Source organism: Mycteria americana, chromosome 7 (assembly GCF_035582795.1).
Source record: "Mycteria americana isolate JAX WOST 10 ecotype Jacksonville Zoo and Gardens chromosome 7, USCA_MyAme_1.0, whole genome shotgun sequence".
Taxonomy (NCBI): Eukaryota; Metazoa; Chordata; class Aves; order Ciconiiformes; family Ciconiidae; genus Mycteria; species Mycteria americana.
The window spans coordinates 11,874,520-11,898,394 of NC_134371.1; the positions used below are offsets into that span (position 1 = coordinate 11,874,520).

The following is a 23,875-nucleotide window of genomic DNA, read 5'->3' on the forward strand; positions in this document are numbered from 1 at the left end:
TGCCCTGGCATGTGCCCCAGGAAAGCTTTGCTGCAACGCCCAAGTGTGTGTGTGAGCGTGCGTGAGCGTGCCAGGGTACATGTGTCTGTAACGGGAGCGGGACGGCAGTGCATGTTTGAGTGTGTGTGTGTGTGGGGCACAGCGTGTGTGTCTGTACTGGTGTGTGTCGGTGTGCATGGGCGTACATGTGATGTACATATGTGCTACTGCCTGTGCACGTGCTGTTGCATGTCTCGGTGCTGCAGTAGGCACCTTGCCCGGGCCGTGCCCAGCACCCCGGCACCCCAGCACAGGAGAGCGCAGCCTCAGCCACCCCAGGCAGTGAGGGCTGTGCCTGGGGCTGGCCCACAGTGCCCACTGGATAAGACAGCGTGTCCCATGCCAGCTGAGCCACCCGTCCCACGCCAAGCAGGATCCCTGTGCTGCGTGTGGCACAGCACCCACTATGTGCTGCCTGGGGCTCCCACCCCAGCACCCAGAAAGACCCAGGGCCCCCTCCAAGCACCCGGGGCTGTGCAGAAGCGGTGGGTGAGGGTGGCAGGACACCCCTGAGCATGGCAGGCAGGATGGCCGTGCGGGGCTGGGATACGCGGCCGCTGCGGGGGGCTGCTGCGGGCGGTGGGAATTGCTGGGCTATAAATCTCCTTGCTGGGCCCCCCCGTGGCAGAGCGGCTCATGATATTTATGTTGGGGATTTATCTGCAATGCAGTTTAATATTCCCGGACCTTCGTATGTGTGTGAGTGTGTGGCCCCCTCCCCATGCCACCCCGTGCCATCTCCATGCCCACCCTCTCACTCGGAGCCTCCCGGGCTCTGTCTCCTGCCCACCCACAGCCCTTCCCCCTTGCACCCACCCTGGCTGGACGGGCCGGGCCCCCCAGGGTGCCCGGGCACGGCGGGGGGGTGCCGAGCCGCCGGGATGGTCCTGGCACAGGCCTCCGGCCGTGCCCACCCGTGTCCCTCCTGGGTGCCGGGCTGCCGGGGGGTGGCAGCAGGGTCCCCGAACGGGGGATGCCAGGCAGAGTGGCACTGCCAGCCCCGTGCCAGCCCCCCGGAGTGGGGGGCCCGGGGACCCCCCCTGCCCTGCCTCCCCGCCGGTGGGGATGAGGTAAGGCTGGCGGGTGGCACAGGGCTGCTCCATTTGCATAATAATCTCGTTAATGGAGCCTGGCCTGCGGGAGAGCCGGGCTGGAGACGCCACCCCCTCCCCGCCCCGCTGCCTCCCTCCGGCCCCGCCGCTCCGCCAGCCGCGGCGCGGGGCGCGGAGCGGAGCGCGGGGCGCGCAGCCGGACGGGCAGCGCCGGGCTGGCCCGCCAGCAGCCCCGGGCAGCCTGCTGACATCCCCCGAGCAAGCCGGTGAGCACCCCCGAGCACCCCCCCGAGCATCCCGGGCAGCGTCCCCGAGCATCCCGGGAGCATCCCCCAAGTGTCTCGGTGAGCAAGCGGCGAGCGACCCCCGAGCACCCGCGGACATCCCGGGCAGCATCCCGCGGAACATCCCCTGAGCACCCCCCGAGTCCCTCGGTGAGCAGCCCGCTGACCACCCTCCCCCCCCCTCCCCGAGTAGCCCGGGGAGCACTCCCCGAGCCTGCCGGCGAGCACCCTGCCGGCATCCCCCGAATATCCCGGGCATCATCCCGGGCAGCACTTCCCGAGCATCCCTCGAGCAACCCTCGAGCATCCCCCGAGCACCACCACCGGCATCATCCCTGCGAGCACCTCCCGAGCATCCTGGGCAGCATCCTCCGAGCATCCCGGGCAGCATTCCCCGTGAATGCTGGGCAGCGTCCCCTGGGCACCCCCGGCCATCCCCCGAGCATCCCGGGCAGCATCCCGGGTAGCGTCCCCCGAGCATCCCGGGCAGCATCCCGGGTAGCATCCCCCGCGCATCCCGGGCACCCCGCGGCCCCCGCCCGCGCCCCGCCGCGCCGCACCGTGCCCGCCGCCGGCCCCGCAAACTTTCCGGCGGCGGCGGCGACAGCTCCCCGGCACGGGCACCGCCGGGCTGCGGCGCCGGGGCACAACTTTGCCCAAGTTGCGGAGGGAGCGGGGGCCGCGGGGCTTGGGGGCCCCCGCCGCGGGGATACCGGCCACCTCCCGAGCGGCTCTTTGTCCCCAGCCTGTCCTCCCCCACCTGCAAATCCAGATGCCATTCTGCACCGAGCAAGGATTGGGGTCCCCTTTTGAAGCCCCCCCAGAACCCATCTGTGCCCCCACCCTCCTTTCCCCATGGGCAGACCCCCTCCTCCCTGGCATGGCACCCCTGCCAGACACCCCTGCCCCTTGGGCACCAGCCAGCAGAGAGCGGTTGGGTGGATGGGGGGGGTGTGTGCCGTGAGATGTCCATAGGGTCCAGGGCTCCCCCCCAGACTGGAATTAACTTTGCGCACACATCACGCACCACACCACAATTTGACACAACGCAATGCAACACGGCGCACCACGACCCAACCCAACACAATGCAACGCCACGCCACACGCCACGGCACAACGCGATGCAACCCGACGCAGGGCCAGACAACCTGACCCAACTCGCAACACCCCAACCCAGCGCTTTCCCCTGCAAATCTCCCCCAAAGCCCCTCAAATCTTCCCAAAGCCCCTCTTCCCCAAGCTGCTCACCCCCCTCCGTACCCCACGCAGAGGGACTGGCAGCCCTGTGCCCCCGCCGGGCCGGGAAGGGCTCTCACGGTGTGGTGTGAGGATGGGCTCGCTGGACCACCCCGGACATCCACCCGGCGTGGGTGCTCTTGCTGGTGCACTGGGTGGGCATGGGGTGTATGTGGCTGTGGGTGTGTGGGATGGAGCTGTGCCAGGGGCCGAAACCCGCCTGGGATTGTGCAGGCAGGACCCTGCCCTGTCACCAGAGGGGCTGGCAGAGGGGACAGCCATGGGGTAGAGCTGCCACCGAGCTCCTGGCACCGGGGCCAGTCCCAGTGCCACCAGCGGGGCACACAGGCAGGGATGGTGACGCAGGCGACGATGACGGCAAGAAGCAACCCCCCCCTTCCTTGCTCCTCCCAACCCCCCCCCCCGAACCACCTCCTCTGCCTTTTCCAGGAGCTTCCTGACTCACCCGGGCACCCTCCACCACCTCCCTGCGGCGGGCACAGCTCCAGCATGAACCGTGGGGTGCCCAAGCCTGCCCCCCGCCTGCCCTGAGCCCCCCCACACCCGCGCTGCCTGCGGGGAGCCCCATCCCCGGCCATGGAGAAGACCTACTCATTGACGGCCCACTACGACGAGTTTCAGGAGGTGAAGTACGTGAGCAAGTACCAGAGCGGCACCCTGCCCAACGGCTTCGCCCTCCAGCTGGGCACCGGGGCCAAGAAACGCCGTGGGGGGCTGCCGCGCTGGACCCGCCGGGAGGTCTGCCTGCTCTCGGGGCTGGTGTTCGCCGCGGGGCTCTGTGTCATCTTGACGTCCATGTTGGTCCTCAAGTACCTGGCGGCCGAAGGGGACAGCTACTGCCTGGAGGGGTGCCAGGAGAAGAAGGCCTTCCTGCGGGCGTCCCGCTTCCTCAGCGCCAACATGGATGCCACCATCGACCCCTGCCAGGACTTCTACTCATTCGCCTGCGGCGGCTGGCTCCGGCGACACGGCATTCCTGAGGACAAGCTGGTGTACGGCACCATCGGGGCCATCGCTGAGCAGAACGAGGCCAAGCTGCAGGCGCTGCTGAGCCGCCCCGTGCGGCGCCGAGCCCCCGCCTCGGCTGAGAGGAAGGTCAAGGAGTTTTTCCGCTCATGCCTGGACCGTGCTGAGATTGACCGGCTGGGCCCGCGGCCCATGCTGGAGGTCATCGGGGAGTGCGGCGGCTGGGACGCGCCCCCGGGCCGTGGGGACCTCAACGAGCTGCTCTACAAGACACAAGGGGTCTACAGCGCTGCAGTGCTCTTCTCCCTCACCGTCAGCCTGGATGAGAGGAACACCTCCCGCTACGTCATCCGGGTGAGGGCACCCTGCCCCTGGGGCTGACCCCCCCCCTGCCACCCAGCTGTGCCGGTGACATCCCCCCGGTGACACTGTCCTTGTCGCAGTGGCACTGGGTGCCTGGCTGGTGTGTGGGTTTGGCTGCAGCAGGCGGCCGGGCTGGGGACAGCCCCTGTCTCTGGGGACCCCCCCATCTCCCCATCATGGAGCCCAGCATCAGGCTGCCCCAGGGTGGGGGTGGCACCTCCTCGATGGGGGGAGGATGTGGGCAGGGGAACACGGGCAGGGGGACATACAGAGTGAGGCGGTGCTGCCCACCTGGGTGCTGGGGACAGCCCAGTGGGGCACCAGGTTCTCCAGAGTGCCAGCAGCCAAGCCCCTCACCTTGGCATCCTGTCTGCCATCTGCACACAGGGGCCAAACCCTAGGAGGTGACAGGGGGATGCCCGCTGGCCCCACAGCGCCGGGCCAGGGTGCCAGGGCAGTTGCTCATGGCTTTGTCAGCCTTTCCCACCCCTGCCAGCCTGTGTCCCTCACCCTGTGGTGCCACCAGGGATGGGTGGGCTTTGTCTGGGTGGCCAAGCCTCAAGCACCCTTGGCGGGTGTGGGAGTGTGGTGGTGGGCACAGCGGGGGCACAGCAGTGGCATGGTGGGGATGCCATGGTGGGCACAGTGATGGGCATGGGTGGCCATGGTGGATGGCACAGCAGCGGGGGCACAGCAATGGCACGGTGGGGACATGGCGGGTGGGTACAGCAGGGCCACGGTGGGCATGGGGGGAGTGACCATGGTGATGGCATGGTGGGGACGAGGTGTTGGGGATGGCAGGGGCACTGGGGGGACACAGCGGTGGGGATGCAGCCTCCCCGTTCCCTGTGAGATGGTGGGGCTGGGGCCGAGTGGGGGTGTGGGGGGTGTGTGTCGGGGTGTGAGTGTGAGTGTGAGTGTGAGTGTGAGTGTGAGTGTGACTGAGTGTGAGGGGCCAGGGAGGAGCAGGGCCGTGCTGACGGGCCACGCGTGTGTACACTAGAGGGAGCGTGTGTCACAGGGAAAGGGGTGGGTGGGTGGCGGGGCTGAGCGGGAGGGTGCAGGTGTGCGCGGGGCGTGACAGGCTGGGCGTGGGGGGAGATGGGCGTGACAGGCTGGGCGTGGGGGGGAGATGGGTGTGACAAGGCTGGGCGTGGGGGGGAGATGGGTGTGACAGCCAGGGCTGGGTGTCAGGGCTTGGCTGGTTGTGTGTGTGTGTGTCAGGGTGTGATGGGGGGTGAGCGGGTGTGCAAGGGGTGTGAGTGTGACGGGGGGTGTGGGGTGTGGGGGGGTGAGGGCTGCACGTGTGGCAGTGCCTTTGTGGGGAACCAAAAGGGGGGGGGGGAAGGGTGGGGGTGCCTGTGGGTGTGCAGGGCAGCGCTGCGGCTGTGCACGTGTGGGGGGCTGGTGGGGTGGGACACGGGGGAGGGTGAGCAAGAGAGAAGAGGGAGGGGGGGTGCGTGTGTGTGTGTGCATAGAGAGGGGGCTAAACCGGACGGTGCACGCGTAGGGGTGTGAGGGGGGGTGAGCGTGCCTAAGCGTGTGCCATGAGATACGTGTGTATATACACACACACACGTGCCAGCGTGTTCAGGTGTGCGTATGTGTTAGAGGCTGTGCCTACAGGATAGCGGGGGTGGGGGTGGGGGTGGGGGTGTGAAGGGTGGGGGTGTCCATGCAGCGTGGCTCATCCCTGCGGCTCCCCATGGGGCAGGCTGCAGCACAGGAGCAGGGGCAGCCATGGGGCAGGTGTGGGGCCACCGTGGGGCAGGCACGGGGCAGTCTGTGGGGCCACACAACTCAGGCCATGGAGCAGGGACCTGCCCTGTGCCCAGCACTCCCAGCCCATTGCACACTGCTCACTGCAGCTCTGACACTCTCTAGCAGGAGGGAAACTGAGGCACAGGACCTGCCCATGCCCAGGGCTGACCCACCATGCTGCCACCCCACAGCTCACGGGGTGCCGGGGCACCCTGCAATATGAGGGAGGCAGGGGGTGCCTTTCCCAGCACAGTCCCACCCCTCCCTCTGCTCACCCACTGCCCCCATCTCCCCTCAGATTGACCAGGACGGGCTGACGCTGCCCGAACGGACCCTCTACCTGGGGCAGGATGAGGAGAGCGAGAAGGTGAGGGGCGGGGGGCACAGATGCTGTGGGCATGGGGACACCAGGAGAGGAACTAGCACCCAGCATGGGTGGCAGACGGAGGGCACCCCGCCGTTGGCAGTTCTAGGGCTGGGGTGCCTGTGGGGTGGCACTCAGTGTCCCTTCCCTTGGCACAGATCCTGGCTGCGTACCGGGTGTTCATGGAGCGGCTGCTCACCCTCCTGGGGGCCGAGCATGTGGAGCAGAAGGCCCAGGAGATCCTGCAGCTGGAGCAGCACCTCGCCAACGTGAGGGGAATGCCCACCCTGGGCTTTGGGGTGCCCCTGCCCGGCCCTTGGGCACCCCAGTCCCAGATCTTTTGGGACCTCCATGCCTGGTCCTTAGGGACCCCATCTCCATTCCCTTGGGAACCTCCACTCCCAGCCCTTGGGGACCTTCATGCCTGGCCCTCGAGGATCCCAGACCCTTGAGGACCCTGTGGCAGATCCTCAGGGACCCCAGCCCCAACATCTTGGGAACCCCCAGTCCCAGCCCTCAGGACAACCAGTCCAGCCCTTGGGGACCCCTATGTCTGGTCCTTGGGAACCCAGTCCAGACCCTTGAGAACCCCATGCCCAGCCCTGGGGGACCCCAACTCCTTGAGGACCCCAGGCCCAGCTCTCAGGGCCCCACTGGCAGCAGAGGGTTCCCGGGGCAGCAAGCCGGGAGGGTTGTGGGTCAGCAGCCCCTCTTGCCCCAGACCTGTGCCCTATCCCTGTGCCACCCCCAAGGCAGGCAGCGGGATGGTGACAACCGTGCCCACCCCATGCAGATCACGGTGTCCGAGTACGATGACGTGCGGAGGGACGTCAGCAGCATGTACCACAAAGTGACCCTGGGCGAGCTGCAGCGCATCACCCCCACAGTGAGTACCCCCGGTGCCCAGCCTGCTACCCCATATGGCCCATCTGCCCTGTGCCCCACACTTGTCCCTGTCCCCCTGCTCCATGCCCCCTCTTGCTGCCAATCCCATGTCCCCAAGGCCAGCCTGCACCCTGGGTAAGACAGCACAAGCCCCAGCGCAATACCCCGGTGTCCCCAGAAATGTCCTCGCTGCCCTCCATACAAGTTCACTTGAGGGTGATGAATCCATCCTGCACGTTCCTGGGTGGGAAGAGGCGGTGGGAGGCTGGAAAGCTTGGAGGGGGTTTCCTGCACGGTGGTATGGAGGGGGGGTCCCTCGCCCCCCCGACGGTGCCCACCCTGGCAGCTCAAGTGGAAGCGCTTGCTGGACCGCATCTTCCACGACAACTTCTCAGAGGAGGAGGAGGTGGTGCTGCTGGCCACTGACTACATGCACAAGGTGTCCGACCTCATCCGCGTGACACCCAGCAGGTGAGGGCGGCTGGCACCCCCTGCGCCCCGGCACCTTCCCCAGCCTGGCAGGGGGTTGGCACAGGGTGGCTGTGGCTGGTCCCCCCCCATCACCCCCATCCTGGGGAGGCCGGGCTGGGCAGGGGGACTCCTGGGAAAGCCCCTGGGAGAGGGCACTGTCGTGGGCCCCACAGCACCCTGGTTGTGCCTGGCCACCCACTGAGACCCCCCCACGCTAGAGATCACCAGACTCATCACACAGCAGGGAGGGACACGGTGCCAGCACGTCCCCCGGGCCCCCACAGGACATGGTCATGCCCATGGCCTGCCTGGTCCCCAAGCAGGGGTGTCCCCACCCTGGTGCATGCTCCCCACCCTCCCCGAGTGCCCGGGGACATGCCCAGTGGGGGGCCTGATCCTGACCCCCATCATCAGGATCCTTCACAACTACATGCTGTGGCGCATTGTGGTGGTGCTGAGCGAGCACCTCTCCACGCCCTTCCGCGACGCCATCCATGAGCTCTCCAAGGAGATGGAGGGCAACGAGAAGCAGCTTGAGCCAGGCAAGATCTGCCTGAGCCAGGCCAACAAGCACTTCGGCATGGCCCTGGGCGCCCTCTTTGTTGAGGAGCACTTCTCCTCTGCCAGCAAAGCCAAGGTAGGGGATGCTGCCTGTGGGCATGAAGCCACTGTGTCCCTCCTGTCCCCTTGCCAAGGTGCCCGCCACCACCTGGCACTGCCCTGAGGACTGGCTGGCAGGGTGATGGGTGGTGAGGATGCCATGCCAGCACCCACGGTGACCCGCCATAGGTGCAGCAGCTGGTGGAAGACATCAAATACATCCTGGACCAACGCCTGGATGAACTGGACTGGATGGACGAGGAGACACGGAGAGCGGCCAGGGCCAAGGTAGTGGCCCCCAGCGTGGACCCCTGCCCTTGCCTCCACCACAGCCTGGGGGCATGGGGGATGGGGACCTGACCCCACCGCTCGCTTTGCCCGCAGCTCCGGTACATGATGGTGATGATCGGGTACCCGGATTTTCTGCTGAAGCCGGAGGCCATCGACAAGGAGTATGAGGCAAGGGGTGGCCCAGGGCCATGCAGGGGCATGGGCACATGGAGGGGGGACATGGTCCCCACATCTGCCTCAGGGTCTGCGGAGACCAAGATTGGGAGGTGCCACCCCAAAGCAAGCCACCTCCTGGTAGCTCATTGTGCCCACCACTCGCACGGCCACGGCCACGTGGGCAGTGCCATGCTGTCCCTGGGGTCTCGGATGATGTCCCCTTCCCCACACCACACCCCCCAGAGCTCAACCCCATCCTCAGCAAGGGTTAGGGGTGCCCCTAACCCTGCGTGGCCCAGGGACCCCACAGAGGTGACGGATATGCAGCCACCCACATGGCCACACAGAACAGGACATGAGGACGCACTCGTGCCACATCTAGCCCATGGCCACACCCCCACGCCTGAGGCCCACGGGGGTGGGAGGACACCCCAGCCCTGCTCCCCACACTCTTGGGGCTGGCACCTGGGGCTGGCATCCCCCTGACATGGCCGTGCCCCCCAGTTCGAGGTGGACGAGAAGACCTACTTCAAGAACATCCTCAACAGCATCGCCTTCGGCATCAGGCTCTCAGTGAAGAAGATCCGGCAGGAGGTGGACAAGTCTGCGTGGGTATCCCCTTGCCCCGGAGGGGCCATGGGGGGCACAGCATGGCCCCACCAATGCCCCCTGTCCCCATGCCCGGTTGCACCCCAGGGGCGTAGGCAGGAGGGCACAGGGCAAGCCAGGAATGCCCTCCTGACCCCCCAGCTGTGCAAGGGGGTGGCATTTCCATGCCCCCCGGTGTCCCCGCAGCCTGGCACCGCTGTCTCTCCTTGCAGGTGGCTGCTGCCTCCCCAGGCGCTGAATGCCTACTACCTGCCCAACAAGAACCAGATGGGTGAGGCATTGCCCGGCCCCCCGGGCTCAGCCCCCCGGGGCAGGGGGTGCGGGGAGGGCCCGAGGTGGGGGGCACGGCGCGGCGTGCCCTGGTGCCAGGTGATGCTGCAGGTGGGGACGGGACAGGGTGGCCCCCCAGCTGCAATGCTCTCCTGTGTCCCCAGTGTTCCCCGCTGGCATCCTGCAGCCCACCCTCTACGACCCCGAGTTCCCGCAGTGAGTGTGGGGCTGGGGCACGGACGGGGGGTGCCAGGGCAGGGTATGGGGCTGGGGACGGCGGCGTGGGCAGGGGGTGCCAGGGCAGGGTATGGGGCTGGGGACAGCGGCGTGGGCGGGGGGTGCCAGGGCAGGGTATGGGGCTGGGGACAGCGGCGTGGGCGGGGGGTGCCAGGGCAGGGTATGGGGCTGGGCACAGCGGCGTGGGTGGGGGGTGCCAGGGCAGGGTATGGGGCTGGGGACAGCGGCGTGGGTGGGCAGGGTATGGGGGTATCAGGTCCTGGGGCCACCGCCATCCCTGCCAGCACTGTGCCCTCCGCTCTCTCACCTCTGCTCCCCCCACAACAGGTCTCTGAACTATGGCGGGATCGGCACCATCATCGGGCACGAGCTGACCCACGGCTATGATGACTGGGGTGGGTGACCCCCACCCTGTGCCGGGGCGGGAGGCAGGGTAGGGGCAGGAGGCCTGGGTCCCTCAGGACTACTGCGGTGGCGGTTGCCTTGGCAGGGGGACAGTACGACCGGCACGGGAACCTGGTGCACTGGTGGACGGAGCGGTCGTACAGCAAGTTCCTGAAGAAGGCGCAGTGTATCGTCAACCTCTACGACAACTTCACCGTCTACAACCAGCGGGTGAGACCCCCCTCACCTGCTGGGCCATGCCTGGTCACACGCTGCCCCGTGGGGGGGGACCCCGCTGCTCCGTGCCCACAGGAGAGCATGGGCTCTGCCCTGTCCAGCCCTGAGACCCAACAACTCATCACACCTCAGCTGGGAAATTCCTCAGGGCACTGGGTGGGCGGAACTGTGGCACAGCCTGGGCGCCAGGGTGGGAATGGGGGGATGCCTGGCTGGGGGGGGCATTTCTTCTCACTCCATGTCTCTCTTGGCAGGTGAATGGCAAACACACGCTGGGGGAGAACATCGCTGACATGGGGGGGCTCAAACTCGCCTACTATGTAAGTGTCCCCCCACCCTGGGGTGTCACGGCCCCGGCAGGGCCATGGGGCAGCTGCTGATGCCAGCCCCACTGGGGGGGCAGGAGACCCCCCAGCCCCACCTTGCTCCCTGCAGTAGGGAGCAGGTCTGATCCAGCTTGCTGGTGGCTGGGCGGCTCTAGGGGGAGGCTTGGGGCAGGTTTGGGGGGCACCCAGGCCGTGCTGAGGGCAGCCCTTGTTCTCCAGGCCTACCAGAAGTGGGTGCGGGAGCACGGCCCCGAGCACCCCCTGCACCACCTGAAATACACCCACGACCAGCTCTTCTTCATCGCCTTCGCCCAGGTGAGCCCCTGCCCTCCCCACACGTGGCACGTACTGGGGAAGGGGGTCACCCAGCGTGGGGCTGGTGGCCCCGAGGGAAGGGGCAAGAGCCGTGCTGGACCCAGTGCCCATGGCCAGGAGCCGGGCTTGGCTCCATCAGCAGGTCCTGGGCTCAGGGCATGGGGCTCAGCCCTGCGAGGAGCACCCTGCACAGCCCCTCTGCTCCTAGGGACCCCACAATAACAAACATGTGCCCCCCCCATCACCTCCAGAGACCCCACAGTAACAAATGCACATGACCCTGAACTCCTAGGAGACCCTGCAGCCAGGCAGCCCGCTCCCCTAGGAGACCCTACAATAACAAACATGCCCCTATGCTCTCCCAACACCATACACAGACTCCCGGGAGACCCTACAATAACAACTAGGGCATCACTGCCCTAGGCCCCCAGCAGTAAGAAGGGCTGTTGTGCCCCGGTGGGTGCCAGGACCCCACGGGCCCCGGCGGGTGCCGGGACCTGGAGTGGCCCATCCGGCTCACCCATGGGAAGCCTTTCTCCCCCGCAGAACTGGTGCATCAAGCGGCGATCCCAGTCCATCTACCTGCAGGTGCTGACGGACAAGCACGCCCCGGAGCACTACAGGTACAGCCTTCCCCACACCTGGCCGTGCCGTGCAAAGCGGGGTGGGCACCAGCGTGGCTCTAGGAGGCTCTGGGTGGGCGTCCCTGGGGCAGGGGATGGGGTGCTGCTGGGGTGAGTGGGTGCCCCGAGCGGGGTGCATGGCAGTGGCGGAGAGGGCAGGGGGTGCCCGGCTCTGAGTTGCCCCCCCTCTCCTGGCAGGGTCCTGGGCAGCGTCTCGCAGTTCGAGGAGTTCGGACGGGTTTTCCACTGCCCCAAGAACTCGCCCATGAACCCGGCGCACAAGTGCTCAGTATGGTGAGGCTGTTCCCCCCCCGGCAGGCTGGCACCCCCCGTCCCCATCCCTGCCCGAGTGCCACCCTGTGCCTGCTCCCCACCTCCTCCTGTCTCCCCTGCCTACTCTCCAGGCAAAGGGGACACCCCCGGGAGATGTGGGGGGTTACTCCCCCAAAGACAGGCACCCGCCGGAGGGGTGGAGGCAGCAGGGAGACACTTGGGGTGGGCATGAGCTCCTGCCCAGAGGCAGCTGCCTCCTGCCCATCCCCTTCCTACCCCCTGCCCTGCGAACTGGGGGGGGCCCTGAGGCACCCCCCGAGGCACCCGTGTACTCCCTCTTCTGCCCACCCACCCCAGACCCTTCACCCAGCCCTACCACATCCAGCCCAGCACTGGTCGGGCCAGGGAGAGTGAACCAGAGACGCCATGGGGCTGCCCCGCACCAAAAGTCCCCCTGCCTGGTGCCCTCCCTGGCACCCCCTGTGCCAGCCCCATCCTGTCCCCACACCAGCCCTGCCAGCGGGTGGGCACAGCTGGCAGGGCTTGGGGCTGGGTGATGCCAGCCTCCCCGGGAGGGCAGGGACACGGATGCCTGCTGTATTTTTCGCTGCTGTTTCTGGTCAATAAAGCGCTGGATATGCTGGGCGGGTACAAGGAGGGGCCGTGGCCAGGGGACGGGCAGCAGCAGCCAGCACCCCCATCATCACACCCCACATTTGTTAACCACCGAGTACCCCGCGTGGGTGGTGGAGGGCCCCCCTGTGCCCGGGACCTGCTGCCCCACAGCTGCTGCACCCGCACCAGGGATGCTCCGAAGAGGTGCCGGCCACCTATGGGTGCTGCAGCCATGGGAAGCGGGGGGAACGCGGGTCCAGCAGCACCCGTGGGGTGCCCCGGGGCTGCGGGGTCAGTGGAAGAGGGGCAGGAGGAGGGTGGGCAGGAGCAGGGCCAGGGGGGTGGCATGGGTGCCGGGGGCAGAGTCCCGCTGGTGGCAGGTGGTGTAGGGCTCGAGGCAGGCGGCGTAGGCCATGGCGTGGGCCACGTAGGTCTGCTCCTGCACGCCGTGGAAGAGGTGGGCCATGGGGCCCTTGGCCAGGATGGCCACGTCCTCGCCGCCGTGGGTCTCTGAGACGAGGGGCACGGCCGCCTGCTGCAAATAGTCGTACTTCTCTGGGGAGGGGGGAGAAGGAGGTGAGAGGGCCAGCAGTGGCCCCCAGCCCCATCCCGCCACCTGGTCATGGTTCCTGTGCCCTCACTGGCTGTGTGTTCGTCCACGTTGGGCCGGTTGGCGCCCGGGTAACCCGGCCCATTCCCGTAGAGGATGGATGTGTAGTTCTTGTGATCAGTGGCTTCGCTGGGGGCCAGACCTGGGGATGGGGCGATGGAAGGGGGGGGAATCAGCCAAGAAACCCCTGTATCACACCTCCGGCCGCAGCCAGGGTGCCCCAGAGCCGGCAGTGCCCAGCATGGGGCCGTGCCCCACTCTCAGCAGCTGGGCAGAGCCCTACCGAAGATGGAGGAGCCGCGCAGGGTGTAGCCACCGAAGGAGAAGACGTGCGAGTGGTCGGCGGTGACGACGGTGAGGGTCTGCGCCTCGTCTGTCAGGGCGCCCGCCCGCTCAATGGCCCGGTCGAACTCCACCGCCTCCGTCAGCGCCTTATGGGCTGCACCATCGTGGTGGCCGTGGTCGATTCTGCCGCCTGCAGACAGGTGCCCATGGTGGGCTGGGGACCGACAGCAGCACCCCCAACTCTGACCCCCACCCCAGGATGTGGGACCCCCTCTCTCGCCTGCCCCAGGGGCACTGGCCCTGACTTATCTTCCACAAAGAGGTAGAAGCCATTGGGGTTCCTGCTCAGGATGGTGATGGCCGCCTCCGTCATCTCGGTGAGCGAGGGGTCCATGGTGGTGTTACGCATCAGGTTGTACTTCATGTCCCCGGGTTCAAAGAGACCTGGGAGGGGATGCGTTGGGGACAGCCTCAGCGCCTGTACGCGTCTCAGTGGCTGCCAGGTCCCAGCACATGGGACGTTTGTTACCCATCAAATAATTCACGCTGGGGTCAGCGGCGGCGGCCAGCATCTCCGTCTTGTTCCAGACGTAGCGGGCACCCTGTGGGCAAATGCCATGGGGGGTTAGCAGGTGGCCCTGTGGCCAGGGACAGTGGGCAAGAGGACCGTCCCCGCCGCATCACCCACCGGCCGTGCCTCCAGCCACACGTTGATGAGGTTTTTCCCGTCCTTGCGTATCCCGTTCTGTGTCTGGTGGGTGGGATATTCGGGGTCCGGCGTCTCCACGGGGGTCATGTATTTCCGACCACCCCCCAAGATCACCTGGAGGGGACGAGATGGGGGCACAGCATTAGTGGGGGTGCCCGGGAGGGGTCTGCCCTTTCTCCCCCCCCATGATGCACGGGTGCTCACATTGATGTCGACGTTGTGGACCAGCTGCCAGGCAATGTCCTTGCAGCCCTGGAGGCGGGCGTCCATGGGCATGCTGCTATCCGCGTACCAGTTGCGGTTCACCACGTGGGCATAGGTCCCCGAGGGCGATGCGTGCTGCACCCGCGTCGTCGTCACGATGCCCACTGCCTTCCCTGCCACCTCCCCACCCGTCAGGCCCCATGAAAGGCGACGGGCAGGGGCATGGGGTCCCCCACCACCAAGCCCTGGGATGCTCGTGGAGGGGGCAGCCCCCGCCTTGATGCCCCTTGTCCCCGCAGGGTCACCCCCAGCCCCTCTGCCCCCCGTTACCAGCTTTGCGGGCTCGCTCCAGCACCGAGACCACCTCGTTGCCCGCCGTGGTGTTGCACTGCGAGAGGCGGGCAGCCGCGCTCAGCCCCACCGTCTGGAAGTTGCCCTTCACGCCGCAGAGGTAGGCTGTGGCTGTCCCCGCGCTGTCGGGGACCTGCCGGTCCACGTTGTACGTCTGCCGAGGACAGGCGCCAGGCTCAGGGCAGGGGGCGGCTGGCAGAGGCACCCGGCGGGTTGCTCCCCCCAGCACCCCTTGCCACGCTCACTCGCAGGCCTGAGGACAAGCGTGGGACAGGCAGGGACCCTGTGCAACCCCTGTGCGCATCCCCAGGGTGCTTCTGTGCCAGCAGCCCCATGGGCATCACCCTGGCCCCATGCCCGGCATCACCCTGGCCCCGTGCCTGGGGTGGCGGGGATTTACCTTGGAGAGAGCCACGTAAGGGAAAGCATCCAGGGCGAGGGGGGTCTCGGGGCCCAGCTTCCCCTGCTCCTGCCCCTTTAGGATGCGGGTGGCCGTGATGGTGGGGATCCCGAATCCTGGGTGAGGAGAGAGGGTCTTGGTCACCCTCCGGCCTGGGTACCCTCCCCGCATCCCGCTCTGCGGGGCACTGGCCAGGCCAGCCTGCCTGCCGGGGGTGTCAGCGGGACTCACCGTCCCCGAGGAAGAGGATGAGGTTTTTGGCTTCGCTTATTCTGGGCTGAATCTTGAGGGAGGCCTCAATGGCTGCGGCCGCCTGCTTGTTCCAGAAGGATGGCTTCTCCTCCTCCACTGGGACAGGGCAGCACCCATCAGTTCCAGCTCGCCAGCACCCGCATCCCTGGGGTACCCGCATCCCTGGGGTACCCGCATCCCTGGGGTACCCGCTCCCTGGGCATCCCCATGGTGGGACCTTCTCTGACATGGGCCAAGCGGGTCAGGGTGCTGTTTGGGACGGGGAAAGGCCACAAGGGCTTGCATCCACTGCCCGGCCTGGCGAGAAGGAGGGGTCAGCAAAAAGGGACATGACGGAGGGAACTATCTGGCAGGTGGGATGGGGCCACATCCACGGAGGGGGGAGGTTACAGGCACCTCCCCCAGCCCCCCAGCCCAGAAGCAAGCAGGAACCTGACCCCACAGGGGGAAACTGGCTCAAGGTCCCCAGAAAAGCAGGAGTAACGCCCATTAACCCTTGCAGAGCCAGGCAGCCCCTGCTCCCCTCCCCAAACCCTCCCCGTGGCCAGCCAGGCTGGTGCCCTGCCGGGTGCCCCACTTCCCTGGGCACCCGCTGCAGCCAGCCCGGCACCCGTCCCCATCCTTGTCCCCACCTGGGATGACAGCAGCGCTGAGCCCTGCCCAGAGGCCCAGGCAGAGTGCGAGGGGTGCCAGGAGCTGCATGGTGAGATCCGGTAGCCCAATGTCGCTGGCACCGTCTGCAACTCTAGCAGATCTGGGGAGGGACTTTGGACCAGGATCAGCCCTTGTGGGGTGCGTGGAGGGGTTCAGCAAGTCTCCGACAGCCTGGCGTCCTGTCGGGCAGTCAGCACAAAGGCCGTGGGGCTGGGCTGCAGGCACCTCCTTGGCACACCCGCCTTATTGCTGCTGCTGGGGGACGGACAGACCGGGGGTGCAGATGCGGGGGGTGAGGCGATGGGCAGTGCCTGGCAGGCATCCTTGCCTGCCCTGGCTGAGGTGCCAGGCGGGGGGATGCCCTGGCTTGGGGTGCCACAGGCAGCGCTGAGCATTGGACCTGGGCCAACAGGGGTACTGGGAGCAGCCCTGCTCTCTGCTGCTCTGTGCCCAGCGCTTTCTTGAGCAATAAATCCACTAACCTGGACTAAAACTCTGCTCCTTGCTCAGCCCTTGCCGGGAAGGTACCAACCCTTGTGTACTGTGCCCCAGCCTGGCAAAGCTGGGGGGGACATGGCCTCCCCTCACCCTGATTTCACCCTCCTTCACCCCAGTGCCTCCAGTGCTGGTCCCGGAGGGGGAACTAGGAGCTACGACCAGCTGGGGAAACTGAGGCACAGGGCAGCACCTTAGGAGGCGACCGCCGCTGCAAACCGTTGCACGGCAGATGGAGACAAACAACCCGTGTTTTATTGCATCCCTTGATCCTAGCCACAGCAGGGACCTGGCCGCCAAGACCCTCGATGGGCGGCTGGGAGTGGCTCAGCAGGGGCCGGGCAGCCCGGGTTGAAGCGGGACTCGCCAGGGTCTTTCAGCCCCCTACCAAGCAGGTGGCCATGCAGAGGGTCAGGAGGGCGAGCAGGGGCTGGGGGGAGCGCTGGGTGCCACGGGAGGCCCTGCGGGCTGCTCCGCACCGGGGCTCGGCGGCGTAGGGCTCGAGGCAGGCGGCGTAGGCCATGGCGTGGGCGATGTAGTGCTGCTCCTGCACCCCGTGGAAGAGGTGGGCCATGGGTCCCTGGGCCAGCACCACCACGTCCTCCCCGCTGTGGGTCTCTGTCTCCAGGGGCACGGCTGCCTGCTGCCTGTAGTCCTTGTCCTCTGCAGGGTGGGCAGGAGAAATAGGGCTGGGGGGCAGCAGGCTCCCCTACCCGTCGCAGGGATGGGGGGGGCAGCGCCCATCACCCCAGCGTCAGGGCGATTCCTGCCCAAGTGACACCTGAGCCACGCGGGGGTACCAGAACCCAGTGCAGCCCCAGTGGCCGTGCCTGTGGGATGCTGCCCCCAGCCACCCTGCGCCCCCCGCCCTACCCCCAGCAGGCTCCTACCCGCGGCGGGGAGGCTGGCAGCCGGGCGGCCCCCATCGCGGATGCTGTAGCCAGGCCCATTGCCGTAGAGGATGCTGGTGTAGGCTCGCTTGTCCTTGGCTTTCTTGGGGGCCAGTCCTGGCACAGGGAGAGACACTGTCACCCCCTGTCCCAGCTGGGTACCTCTCCCCAGCTACCCACCTTGGCCGGCTCAGCCGCCAGTGGCAGCAAAAGGGGTAGGTGGGAACAGGGATGCTCGCAGCCCCTCCCTGGGACCCACCAAAGATGGAGGTGCCGCGCAGCGTGTTGCCCCCAAAGGTGAAGACGTGGGAGTGATCGGCTGTCACCACAGTCAGGGTGTCGGAGCGGGAGGTGAGCTCGCCCGCCCGCGCCACCGCCCGGTCCAGCATGATGGCCTCCATCAGTGCCTGCTTGGCCCGGCCGCTGTGGTGGCCATGGTCGATCCTGCCACCTGCACGGGGAACGCGGTTGTCACCCCCTCCCTGGTCTCCTGGGACACCCACCTTCTCCCATGACCTGCACCCCACCCCAGCCACACTGCCCGCCTGGGGCTACTCATCTTCCACGAAGAGGAAGAAGCCGTTGGGGTTCCTGCGCAGGATGCGAATGGCCTTTTCTGTCATCTCCACGATGGAGGGGTCCGTGGAGGCATTGCGGTTCAGCTCGTACTTCATGTCCTTGGGCTCGAAGAGGCCTGGGGGAGTGGGCCGGGGGGGGGGGGTCCGCACTGGGGCTGCTTTGTGCCCCCACCAGCACTCCCGGAGCCGGGAGGAGGAGGAGGTGTTGCCAGTGGCGCAGACAGTGATGCTCTTACCCATCAGGTGGCTCACGGAGTCATCCTCGACCGCATCCAGACCCTTCTTGTCCCAGACGTAGCGGGCGCCCTGCCAGCAAGAACAGAGCCAGTGCCAACAGCACGTGCCCCATGCCGGGCATCACATCCCCTCTGCCCCGGCGCGGTACCTGCTTGGCACTCAGCCATTCGGCAATCAAGTCCAGGCCGTCCTTCCTGGTGCCGTTCTGAGCTGGGTCCTCTGGGTACTCGGGGTCCGGGGTCCGCCTGGGGGTCATGTACATCCGCCCGCCGCCCAGGATCACCTGCCGGGAAGCTCAGCAGACCCTCCCAGTGTTCCTGGTGTCCCCTCCCTCCCACGCCCGCTCCCCGGCTCACGTTGATGTCCGTGTTGTGCACCAGCTGATAGGCGATGTCCTTGCAGCCGTCCCGCAACGCCTCCTTGGGCATGTTGGCGTCGGCGTACCAGCTCCGGCTGGCCGAGTGGGCGTAGGCTGCCCCGGGGGACGCGTGCTGCACCCGCGTGGTCGTCACGATGCCCACCGACTTGCCTGCAGCGCAGGCAAGGATTTACAGGGAGACCGTCCAACCCCGCACGGCAGGGGACGGCTGTGCCGTGCCAGGCTCTCTGATGGGGGTCCCCGCTGCCCCGTACCCGCCAGCCTGGCCCGGTGCAGGATGGAGTCCACCTCGTTGCCAAAGGCGGTGCGGCATTTGCCGTAGACGGCCGCCCCGCTCAGCCCCAGCGTCTTGGCGTTGGCCTTCACCCCGCAGAGGTAGGCTGTGCCCGTGCCGGCGCTGTCGGGCACCTGCCGGTCGATGGTGTAGGTCTGGAAGCAAGCGGGGACCAGTGGGGTTTCAGGCAGGGGCAGGGTGGCCACCCCCCAGCGCCGCCCCACTCACCTTGGCCAGGGCCACGTGGGGAAAGGTCTCCATGGCCAAGACGCTCTCCTCACCCAAGCCGCCGGCCAGCTGCCCCTTGTAGATCCGAGCTGCCGACATGGTGGGCAGCCCCATGCCTGCGGGCATGGCAGAGCTGCGGGGTGGCAAGGGGCCGGGAGCGGGGAGGGTGCTGCCCTTCCCAGGCATTGCCCGGGAGCGGCCGGGGAGAAGGGGACCTGCGCCAGCCCCATCCTCTCGCCAGCTGCGTCCCCCGGCTGCTGTGGAGCCGTGGGGCCTGGCTGGGACCCGGGGGACTCACCGTCACCCACGAAGAGGATGATGTTTTTGGCCTGCCGTGCTGCTGGCTGCAAGGCCAGGGCCGACTCCAGCCTCCTCCTGGCCCCTTCGTTCCAGTAGTCCAGGGTCTTCTCGGCATCTGGAGGCAAGAGCAGAGCCGGGGGCGTGTGGGGGCACTGGGCACCCTGAGGGTCCCCAGGGACATTCCCCCCCAGCACCAGAGCGGGCATCGCCACCCAAGGCGAATTTAGCTGCTCTGAGCCCCCTTCCTGGGGGCCTCGGAGGGGCCAGGAGCCCTTTGGGGATCAGCCCGGTCTTTGGCAACCCCAGCATTGCACAGAGCCCATCTGCAGAGGGGGAAACTGAGGCACAGTTCGGCAGGGAAGTTCCTCGTGCCTCTCGGCAGAGGGGATGAGGTGCCCGAGCATCAGCCCCCCGTGGCAAGTGTGCCGTGTCCGGGTAACCACGGCTGGCTGTGGCTATCAAGCCGCTTGATCCAAAGCCACTGCCAGGGGGGCGAGGGGACAGCGGGGCTGGGGGGGCTGGGGACAGGGCCTGCTCTGGTGGGGGCTGAGGCAAACCCATTCAAAGGTTGGGGTCTCAAACCACCCTGAGGTGGCCGGGAGAGCTTGCCTTTGCTGGTATTCCAGGGGAGGTGACAGGGTCCCCGGAGACCCCCAGGGAAGTGGCACCAGCCCCAGCGCCCCCCACCAAGGGCTCCCACCCCCCCGTCCCACATGTCCCCTCTCACCTGAGGCCGCAGCGGCGAGCGGGGCGAGGAGGCAGAGGAGAAGGCAGGTCCCAGGGGAGAGCGGCCGCCCCATGCTGCCCACCCTGGCTCCCTCCCCAAATGCCGCCTGTGTCCAGGGCGGGGGGACAGCCCTTTATGGCCCTTCCCCGTCCCGCCGGAGGGCTGAGCCCCGCCGTGGGTGAGACGATGGGCTGATAACACCCAAGGACTATCTCCCAGCCCTGCCCAGGGCCCTCCCAGTGCCCCCAGCCCTCCCCGGGGCCATCCCTCCCCCACAGCGGCGAGGGAGGACCGCCAGCCCATCCCTGGGACCCAGGACACCTCAGGGCCCCCAGCTCCCACGGTGGTGGCTGCCTGTGGGACCCCGGGGAGCGGCGGGGAGGGCACAGGGCAAAGTGCTGTTTTTGCAGGCAGGCTGAGCTGGGCTGGGCTGGATTGGCCTTGTTTCCCCTGAGACAAACCTGAGGAGGGGGACGCTGGGCTGAGGGGTAGGGGGAAGGCATCTTGCCTTTGGTGACGGTGTCCTCAGGTCCCCTCTCCCAGGGGACACGGTCACACGCTGCCTGTCAGGCCCCGGGGCAGCCCGTGCCAGCGCACCCGCAGAGCGAGGTACCTGCTGCGGGCAGGGAACAGCCCCGCGTCACCAGCGCCCAGCGAGGAGCAGGACAGCCAGGGAGGAACGGGCTGCTCCCACCCGCTCCCGCATCCGCAGGTGACGTCCACGCACGGTTGCGCCAAGCCATCTGGAAGGACGCCACCAGCAGCGCAGCCCCTGGGGACCACAGGTGACCCTGATGGCTTTCGCGGCTCGCCAGCTCCTGGGGAGCATGTTGTACCCAGCCCTGACCCACCCCTGGGCCTGATCCCCTATCCTGAGCTGGGCAGCCTGGGCTTGGCCAGCTCCCGGCTCCTGCAAAGGGCAGATTGTCCGTGCCAGGGCCACATTTGCCACCACCCACGAGGCAGAGAGAAGCAGGGCCCCCTCCCTGCCTGGCACAATGGATCCACTCCTCCTCGCCAGACGTCAATCCCTCCGCCAGCCGCCGCTCGTGGCTGCCCGTCCCTGTGGGGGTGACGAAGCAGAGGCTGCCAGAGCAGCCCATGCCCCCGGGGACACCCTGCACGGTGTGGGTGGGGGACGCGGGTCGGAGAGCAAGCAGAGGTGGTGGGCGCAGAAGGGCTGGTTGGTCCACGAGGTGCTGGATGCTCTCTCGAGCAGCAGGGAGAAGTGAGGACGTTGGTGCTGCAGGGTCCCCGAGTGGGGTGAGGTTGGAGGCTGGGGAGTGAGGGGCTGGAGCAGGCACCCGGCGAAGGCTCAGACTGAGGGATTAGCTGCTGGAGTGGGAGCCAGGAGCACGTGTCGACCCGATCATCCCCCACGCCCTCCCGCCAAGCACATGCCGGGGCTGGGGGAGGCGGCGAGGCTGCTTGGATTTCACAATGCCCAGAAGCGGCAGGCAGGGGAAGGCAGAGGGCTGCCCAGGAGATGAGTTCCTGCTGGGATTCCCAGCCGGGGAAACGTGGAGGAGACAAAATAAAACCTGCGTGAGCCATCCACGCGGCTGCTAACCTGGCTTTTATTACATGACACATAACCCTGCAAGAAACCCTCCTGCATGGCCCCACGGCCACATCCCACTACATCCCACCGCATCCCACCCGGGATGGTGGAGCCAGCCCCTCTCTGCTCCCAGCATCACGCGTCCCTGCTCGGCCCTCACCACAGGCACCCAAGGTGGTTGGGGACAGATATCACTGCCTTTAAAAAAAAAAAAAAAAAAAAGCATAAAGCTAAAAATATCCAAGAGTAGAAATGCTCTGCTTGGGGCAGGCTCAAGCCCTGAGCCTTGCTCCCAGCCAGAGTTAAAATCCAAACCAGAAATAAAACTGCTTCGGTTCCAAAACTCAAAATCCCAAACTCCTCGTGGGTCCCTTCTGTCCCCAGCGGGTGCCGGTGCAGGGCCTGGGAGGTGAGCAAGTGTTGGCAGTGGGGAGCGCACACAGCCCAGGGCGCTCACTTCTCCGAGCTCGGTCTCTTCAGCAGGGCACTGTACTTGAGCGGGATGCCGTCCGACGTCAGCACGACCTCCACCAGTGTGAAAATGGTGATCACCTTCAGCGAGGGAGAGAAAGACAGAGAGAAGAGGGTTTTTCAGGTGGCTTGGCATCAGACCAGGATTTGCTTAGAGCTGTGCTGGCTTTTGCTGCCTTCACTGCAGCACCCATCGGGAGCCGGGGAATGGGGCAGGATGGCTTCAGATAGCTCTGCTGAGGTCCAGGGTGCTCCTGGGGCTGGGGCCGGATGCAGCATCTTCAAGGGCAACACCACTGGGCTGCAAAGCCAGCCAGGGAACCCAAAATGACCCAAATGAGCCTCCCAAAACATCCTCACTTATTCCAGCCTGATCAGGCCCCAGTCTTGTTCTCTGCACAGTCCGGGAAGGAGCGTGGGTGATTGTGCCCTCGGCTTTGGGTCTCAGCCCCCCCTAAAGCCCGCCCGTGTCTCCCTTCTCCAGCCAGAGAATGCACATCATCCCTTAAAGAAGCAACGTGGCCAAGCGCCAGCAGCGAGCTGCGGCCAGAAGGGTTTTCCACATGATGCTGAGTGTTTTTTCAGCATCCTGCAAGGAGGGAATGACCCCCCCGTGCCTGCACAGCGAGAAGAGACCCAGGAAGGGAGCATGATGGACGAGAGAGACACAAGGGAATAAAGACCCCAGGAAATCAATCCCTCCTGTGCAGGAACGTGCCGCCACCTCCCTGGTCCTCTGACTCCATCTCTTCGTGCAATTGTGTGGATTAGAAGCGCAAAGCATCGACCAGGTCTATCCACAAGGCGTGGTTAATGGGCTGGCTGGGACACCAGGAAGGGGCTGCCCCGGGGCCGTGGCCAGGCATTTAGGGACTTTGCTTGCCCTGCGCTGCAGCAGGGCTGGCTTGCAGGAAGAGTGGGCACGGAGCCACCGGTGTAACCTTGTCAAACCCCTCCTGGCTCATCCAGCGCCGGCTGCTCCAGATTAATCATTCAGAGCAGGAAAATCTCATTGAGACTTAAACGTATCAAAGTGGCCAGCGAGGAGCAAACAGCAGGGAAATCCTTTTGCAGACGGCTGCCCAGATAGCTGCTGGCTATCTAGCACCAACCTCCTGCCCACCCTGGCTGGCAGGAGCGCATGGGGCAGTGGCCATGGGGGAGTCCCACACGTCTGGGGGAGTCAAATGGGGATCATCAGGGCTCTCCCTTAGCAATCCTGTCTTATCCCTTTGCTGAACTGCCAGGGAACAGCACGATTTCACATCAAATCCCCTGAGTCTTAGATCCACTTCATACTCAAGCCCTGAGTGAGGTCCTGGCCATTGCCTGGAGCTTGGGGAGAGATGGGGGCAACACCTCCCCTCCGTGGCAGGGCCGGCCAGTCCAGACCCCTGCACAGCTTCCCGCAAACAGCCTTCCCCGATCTTCCCTCTGCCTGGCTGGGCTGAGCCAAACTGGGAAGCAGAGGCTAAGCGCCAGGGCCAGGCAGGGAGCTGGGGGTGCTCGGTGCCGTGGGGTGTCTGGGTGACATCTCCCACGGTTCGGCACAGCTCCCGGGGATCCGGCTCATCCAGGGATGATCCACGGAGATTTATCAGCTCGGGGATCTGTCGGCTTGGAGGACAGCTCAGAGCCTGCTCCCAGGGGAGGGCTCTGGTGTTTACTTAGGAGGCGTGGAGGGTTCGTGGAGGAGTTTTGTCTACCGCCGAGTGTTTGCTTAACCAAAATGGGCCCTGTTCATGCTGGGGCGTCATTTTTCATGCGGGTCCCTGCTAGGGCGTAAGTGATACCCGCTCCTGTAGGAAAGGAGGAACTGAGGCCACTTTGGGCCACATCCAGGGGGCTTCTCTGAGCCAAGCTGAGAAAGGAAAGCTCAGCTTCAAAGGGAA

At 66.5% G+C, this 23,875-nt stretch overlaps 4 protein-coding genes across 7 annotated transcripts in view; 1 reads left to right on the forward strand and 3 right to left on the reverse strand.

Moving 5' to 3' along the window:
- Positions 1-3,208: 3,208 nt before the first annotated feature.
- On the forward strand, positions 3,209-11,788 carry ECEL1 (endothelin converting enzyme like 1). Of its 2 annotated transcripts, none has more exons than XM_075509075.1 (17): positions 3,209-3,952; positions 6,021-6,089; positions 6,245-6,355; positions 6,880-6,972; positions 7,318-7,442; positions 7,857-8,079; positions 8,232-8,330; positions 8,427-8,501; positions 8,994-9,097; positions 9,311-9,369; positions 9,533-9,584; positions 9,933-10,000; positions 10,096-10,220; positions 10,481-10,546; positions 10,772-10,867; positions 11,414-11,490; positions 11,689-11,788. In XM_075509075.1, exons 1-17 carry the CDS (start codon positions 3,209-3,211, stop codon positions 11,786-11,788), a joined length of 2,286 nt encoding a protein of 761 aa, XP_075365190.1. The 2 variants fall into 2 exon arrangements, with proteins under 2 accessions (XP_075365190.1, XP_075365191.1); XM_075509076.1 differs by having other exon boundaries at positions 8,994-9,091.
- Positions 11,789-12,482: 694 nt separating this feature from the next.
- LOC142413035 (intestinal-type alkaline phosphatase-like) lies at positions 12,483-15,997 on the reverse strand. The gene is made up of 11 exons (XM_075509077.1): positions 15,822-15,997; positions 15,169-15,285; positions 14,938-15,053; positions 14,517-14,691; positions 14,187-14,359; positions 13,962-14,096; positions 13,803-13,875; positions 13,585-13,717; positions 13,272-13,465; positions 13,020-13,130; positions 12,483-12,933 (listed from the first exon to the last, which is right to left on the reverse strand). The coding sequence occupies exons 1-11, from the start codon at positions 15,889-15,891 to the stop codon at positions 12,671-12,673; spliced, it is 1,560 nt and encodes a 519-aa protein (XP_075365192.1). The 5' UTR covers positions 15,892-15,997; the 3' UTR covers positions 12,483-12,670.
- Positions 15,998-16,595: 598 nt separating this feature from the next.
- LOC142413073 (intestinal-type alkaline phosphatase-like) lies at positions 16,596-19,430 on the reverse strand. Its single transcript, XM_075509118.1, has 10 exons — positions 19,223-19,430; positions 18,925-19,040; positions 18,677-18,851; positions 18,400-18,572; positions 18,192-18,326; positions 18,043-18,112; positions 17,790-17,922; positions 17,488-17,681; positions 17,229-17,345; positions 16,596-17,001 (listed from the first exon to the last, which is right to left on the reverse strand). The coding sequence occupies exons 1-10, from the start codon at positions 19,428-19,430 to the stop codon at positions 16,715-16,717; spliced, it is 1,608 nt and encodes a 535-aa protein (XP_075365233.1). The 3' UTR covers positions 16,596-16,714.
- Positions 19,431-21,514: 2,084 nt separating this feature from the next.
- DIS3L2 (DIS3 like 3'-5' exoribonuclease 2) overlaps positions 21,515-23,875 on the reverse strand; it is a 195,979-nt gene continuing 193,618 nt past the window's right edge. For all 3 annotated transcript variants that reach the window (XM_075507035.1, XM_075507032.1, XM_075507033.1), the window contains one exon: positions 21,515-22,064. In XM_075507035.1, coding sequence (XP_075363150.1) covers positions 21,966-22,064 — 99 coding nt within the window. In that variant the 3' untranslated portion in view covers positions 21,515-21,965. The remainder of the gene's footprint in view (positions 22,065-23,875) is intronic.

Excerpts from the sequence above, each read along its gene's own strand:
- ECEL1 (XM_075509075.1), top strand. The coding sequence starts at position 3,209 with ATGGAGAAGACCTACTCATTGACGGCCCACTACGACGAGTTTCAGGAG. Across the intron at positions 9,370-9,532 it reads GCCCAACAAGAACCAGATGG|TGTTCCCCGCTGGCATCCTG; the intron begins GTGAGGCATTGC and ends CTGTGTCCCCAG. Across the intron at positions 10,221-10,480 it reads TCACCGTCTACAACCAGCGG|GTGAATGGCAAACACACGCT; the intron begins GTGAGACCCCCC and ends CTCTCTTGGCAG.
- LOC142413035 (XM_075509077.1), bottom strand. The coding sequence starts at position 15,891 with ATGCAGCTCCTGGCACCCCTCGCACTCTGCCTGGGCCTCTGGGCAGGG. Across the intron at positions 14,360-14,516 it reads GGAGCGAGCCCGCAAAGCTG|GGAAGGCAGTGGGCATCGTG; the intron begins GTAACGGGGGGC and ends GGGAGGTGGCAG. Across the intron at positions 13,131-13,271 it reads GCGCGGCTCCTCCATCTTCG|GTCTGGCCCCCAGCGAAGCC; the intron begins GTAGGGCTCTGC and ends CCCCATCCCCAG.
- LOC142413073 (XM_075509118.1), bottom strand. The coding sequence starts at position 19,430 with ATGCCCGCTCTGGTGCTGGGGGGGAATGTCCCTGGGGACCCTCAGGGT. Across the intron at positions 19,041-19,222 it reads CATCCTCTTCGTGGGTGACG|GCATGGGGCTGCCCACCATG; the intron begins GTGAGTCCCCCG and ends CCATGCCCGCAG. Across the intron at positions 18,113-18,191 it reads AATGGCTGAGTGCCAAGCAG|GGCGCCCGCTACGTCTGGGA; the intron begins GTACCGCGCCGG and ends TCTTGCTGGCAG.